Source organism: Solanum verrucosum, unplaced genomic scaffold (assembly GCF_900185275.1).
Source record: "Solanum verrucosum unplaced genomic scaffold, falcon-dt-bn FXZP01000261.1, whole genome shotgun sequence".
Classification (NCBI taxonomy): domain Eukaryota; kingdom Viridiplantae; phylum Streptophyta; class Magnoliopsida; order Solanales; family Solanaceae; genus Solanum; species Solanum verrucosum.
Genome location: NW_026019969.1, coordinates 867,679 through 871,916, shown reverse-complemented (window position 1 = coordinate 871,916; position 4,238 = coordinate 867,679). Strand labels below are relative to the sequence as shown.

General features: G+C 34.2%; 1 protein-coding gene across 1 annotated transcript; it reads right to left on the bottom strand.

Annotated features, from left to right (window-relative positions):
- Positions 1-222: 222 nt before the first annotated feature.
- Positions 223-2,981, bottom strand: LOC125816269 (uncharacterized). The gene is made up of 4 exons (XM_049495853.1): positions 2,833-2,981; positions 2,369-2,441; positions 1,118-1,279; positions 223-363 (listed from the first exon to the last, which is right to left on the bottom strand). The coding sequence occupies exons 1-4, from the start codon at positions 2,979-2,981 to the stop codon at positions 223-225; spliced, it is 525 nt and encodes a 174-aa protein (XP_049351810.1).
- Positions 2,982-4,238: the final 1,257 nt, after the last annotated feature.

Genomic DNA, 4,238 nt, shown 5'->3' with positions numbered 1-4,238 from the left:
TGAGAACATAATTATAGTGCATTAAATATTTCGAATATCCAATGAACTACAGAAACTGTCAGCAAGCATATTCATGGATGGTTTGTAGTCAATTGTGTACATGATTGATCATATAGCTTTTTTATTTGGAAATAGAGTTTGTTAAGTTGGTATTTAATAAAAACATCTCATTTCCTTTCCTTCTCTAAGGAATTCAAAACATCGAGAAATAGCTATTCATGTTCAACAATAAGAAAAGTTTAAGAACCTTTTGTATCTCTTCTTGGAACCACAAGGACAGAATGCATTCCTACTAGTTTGCCCACTCTTAGCCATGTTTGATCGTGCAACATCCAGCGGGGATGAACCCATCAACTTTTGAACCTATATATCAGAAGAACCTATTATAAGTATGTCAACATCATATAACCATGGAAAAGGAAGCACCAACAGTAGAACATATTATATGTGTTCTTTTCTCATGCTCTATAGAGACTGCAGAATCCAAGTATTGGAAGAGGAGTATCTTAACTACTGCTTAATTTCCAGTACATCCCGTAAATCCCGCATGGACCAGAGAGAACAAAAACATACACACTTCACAATGATACACATGCACCGAAATTACTGGCACTACAGCTGAAAATTTCTTTTTATATTATGCACATATAGCATATTGCATATCTGTACAATGCAACCAAAAATCTCACCCAGAAATTAAAGAATCAAACAACCAGAAAAATAAAAAATGGTACATAGAAGATTTAAAATATAAAAAGGTAAAAACAAAAATATTACTCCTTTTGTCACATTTTATGTGAAGAAGTTTGACTGGACATGAAGTTATAAGTGAAGTACTATATGTGCCCTTTCTACCAACAATAAAACTAGAGACGGTAAGAGTTCCATGTGTCTTTTCATCTTTCTCTCTCCCTATAATAATGTCATATCTTATAAGAAATGGAGTCCCGATAAATCATGCCATTAAAGTTAAAATGATTTCAAGATTAAATAGTTTTCAAGCATAGATAATGCACCAATCTTTTTGGAACATCCTAAAAAGGACCGTTCTTGAAGGAAGCTAAGAAAAAAAGTGAAGATGCCACAGAACAGCAATCTGAAATGCAATAAACAGTACCTCGGCCATGCTCTTTGGCAATGGCTTCCCTTCTTCCTTCATCTTCTCAAGTTTCATTTGTGCTTCTTTTGCCCAAGTAAACTTTGCCAACATATTCTCGACATCAACTATGGTGCACTTGCAATGTTTTGCTGCCTGTTGCTTTTGAATTGTTTGAAGATTCTATTAAAAAAGAACCAAAAAAATTAATGAAAAAAAGGGCTCCAATAGGTTATCCAAGTCTATTCACATTAACAGTTTTCTTCCATCTCTCCTACACATGACTACTAGCTTACTAAGATTGTCTTTCACATTATTTACTGATCTATTCTTTTTTTTGAAATTGGTAACATTGGTATTGAAAGCACTAGGGCAGTGCGGAAGCCATATTTACATAGAACATATCACCACAAGTCCACAACCGAACAAACTCCTAGAAACAATTACAGCTACCCTATCAAATCTACTAAAGAAACCTCCTCCTCTAATAAGCATTCTTTACACCAAAAGTGGAACATTATCCTGCATATGACTGCCCCTATCTTAAAAAACTCTGGAGTTTCTCTCTTTCCAAACTGTCCACTATATACAAGCATTTACTAATATATTCTATTTGTTACAAAAGGAGTTTCTTTTAATTTCTTTGGGTTAAGTTATGTGAAATTTCATTTAAATGCACAAAGAAGGTGCACAATATATTACATAAAAGGACTTTGAATTACCCTTCGGGGTGGCCCAGTGGTTTGGGCTTGGGACTTCCATGTTGGAGGACTCAAGTTCGAAATCCCCTGCCATCAAAAGCAAGGGGTTTGCCTTCTGGGTCGAGCTCGTCGCACCAGGATTGCCTAGTGCGGGTTACCTCTCCTATGTGGTTTGCGAGCTATTTCATAGGAGCGGGGTTTTCACCCTGTGCGCACCCAAAGGGTAGCGATTATGGGTTTCCCTTGTCATCAAAAAAATAAAAGGACTTTGAATTCCCTTTTTCCACTGTAGGGAATCTATAAATCCTTCACAGTTGCATAAATAACTAAAGTCATGTACCACTATAAGTTCAGACTTTGTAAAAAATTAAATCTAAAGCAAAAAGTAGCTGTGATTTCTCTTCAAACATTTATTATTTCTTTCCCTCCCGACTGTTCATCAAAAAATACATGCTGTTTCTGCCTGTCATGTCTTCATTTTTCAACTTTTTTCCCTTGCTAGCTTTCAGCTGCTGCCCTAACTGATCCTGGCAAGACCTAATATGCTCCAAGTATGTTTAGGAACACACACCTGAATTCCCAAGCATAACCACAGTGCAAAGTGACCAGGGGTTTCTGCAGTTCTCAAGCACAGAAAACAACTCCTACAACAATTACCCCTCAATCCCAAACAAGTTGGGATCAACTATTATGAATCCTCAGTTCCTCACTGTCCATGTTATTCCATTTAAACTCTTCTCATGCCGATATTATGTAAATACAAATAAAATCCTCTTCTCTACACATTCTAAGTAAGACAAGCTTCATGCATAACTATTCACTCAAAACATGTTGCTTTAGCGTGGAAAAGGGCTTTTGACCTCCATACCATATTCCATGGCCAACACTGTTCCATTTCCTCTGTTCTATGTAAGCTGTTGTAACATGATTTAACAGAAAATATAGCATTTTTGTTTGGTCTGCTTCTAAGGATCAGAGTTATCGTGCAGCTCCTTCTATTTCTCAATTATGCATATTAGTTGAGTGGCAGTCTACCTTGCAGTCATTAGATAGCTCCTGACATAAGTTAGGTCCCCATTTCCCAATATGCATACAATAGTTGCATTCTGATTCATCACAATTGTGTAGAGATATGAGAAGCTTCGCCTAACGGATTTCTTTTCATTCCATTCATCTTGCCACATCCTAATCTTACCCTCTAAGAAAAATTTGATTAAATGTTGGAACTCCTTCCCGGTGCTTTCTTATATTTTTAGAGAGTCCTTTCCAAGCGCTTGGTTGTTGACATTTATAAAGTCCTTACCTGTTTAGAAAACACTTCTCTTCCATCTCTCCTACACAAGACTACTAATTTAATAAGATAAAATGTGAAAGGTTTCACCTCGGTTTATAAAAATACTTCATGAGGACTCATTATTTATGGACAAGTATTGTAAAACTCTGTTTCAGACTTTCAGTGCACCAAGAAAGTGAAAAACATCTACATAGAAAAGAACTCTGAATTCACTTTTAGCACTACGATGAATCTATTTAACCCACAAAAGAATTACACAATGAACAAAAGACATGTTACACCAATTAAACGCTATAACACCTATACTTCAAGCAAAAAATAGTCATGACTTTGTATTCAAAAGATCTATGAATTCTTTCTTTGGACATTTAGCAAAAACTATTTGTTGGTGTACTGTGACTCTCATGCGTGTCTGCTTCTCCTTTCAACTTTCGGCACTTGCCAGCTTTCTTTATTTTTTAGTACTATTTAAAAAGGAAAAAATTAAAATATAATGAAAGAGGAGTGTATAAAAGTAGGTGGGCCATATTTGTGATAGGTGGGCCATCTTCAAAAACCAAATGTAAAAGTAGGTGGGCCATCTTGGTGCCACGTGTCGAAAGAAGAGTGAAGTTTATTCACTCTTCTTATATTTATTATTATATTAATTATATTATATATAGTAATATATATGATATATGATTTAAATAAAATAAAAGTAGGTGGGCCATGGTGCCACGTGTCGAAAGAAGAGTGAATTTTATTCACTCTTCTTATATAGTAAAATATTATATTAATTATATTATATATAGTAATATATATGATATATGATTTAAATAAAATAAAAGTAGGTGGGCCATGGTGCCACGTGTCGAAAGAAGAGTGAATTTTATTCACTCTTCTTATATAGTAAAATATTATATTAATTATATTATATATAGTAATATATATGATATATGATTTAAATAAAATAAAAGTAGGTGGGCCATGGTGCCACGTGTCGAAAGAAGAGTGAATTTTATTCACTCTTCTTATATAGTAATATTTTAATTTTTTCCTTTTTAAATAGTACTAAAAAATAAATTTAAAATATTACAAATTCGATTAACTCTCAAAATTTTACGCGAATTGTATAATTAAGACGAAGGGAATAACATATATTATTTGA

Bases quoted from the DNA above. Each gene is read 5' to 3' on its own strand.
- LOC125816269 (XM_049495853.1), bottom strand. From the start codon at position 2,981: ATGTGGCAAGATGAATGGAATGAAAAGAAATCCGTTAGGCGAAGCTTC. The intron at 2,442-2,832 runs GTAGACTGCCAC...TAATTGTTGTAG, and splicing joins AGCTATCTAATGACTGCAAG to GAGTTGTTTTCTGTGCTTGA. The intron at 1,280-2,368 runs GTGTGTGTTCCT...CTTTTTTAATAG, and splicing joins GGTTATGCTTGGGAATTCAG to AATCTTCAAACAATTCAAAA.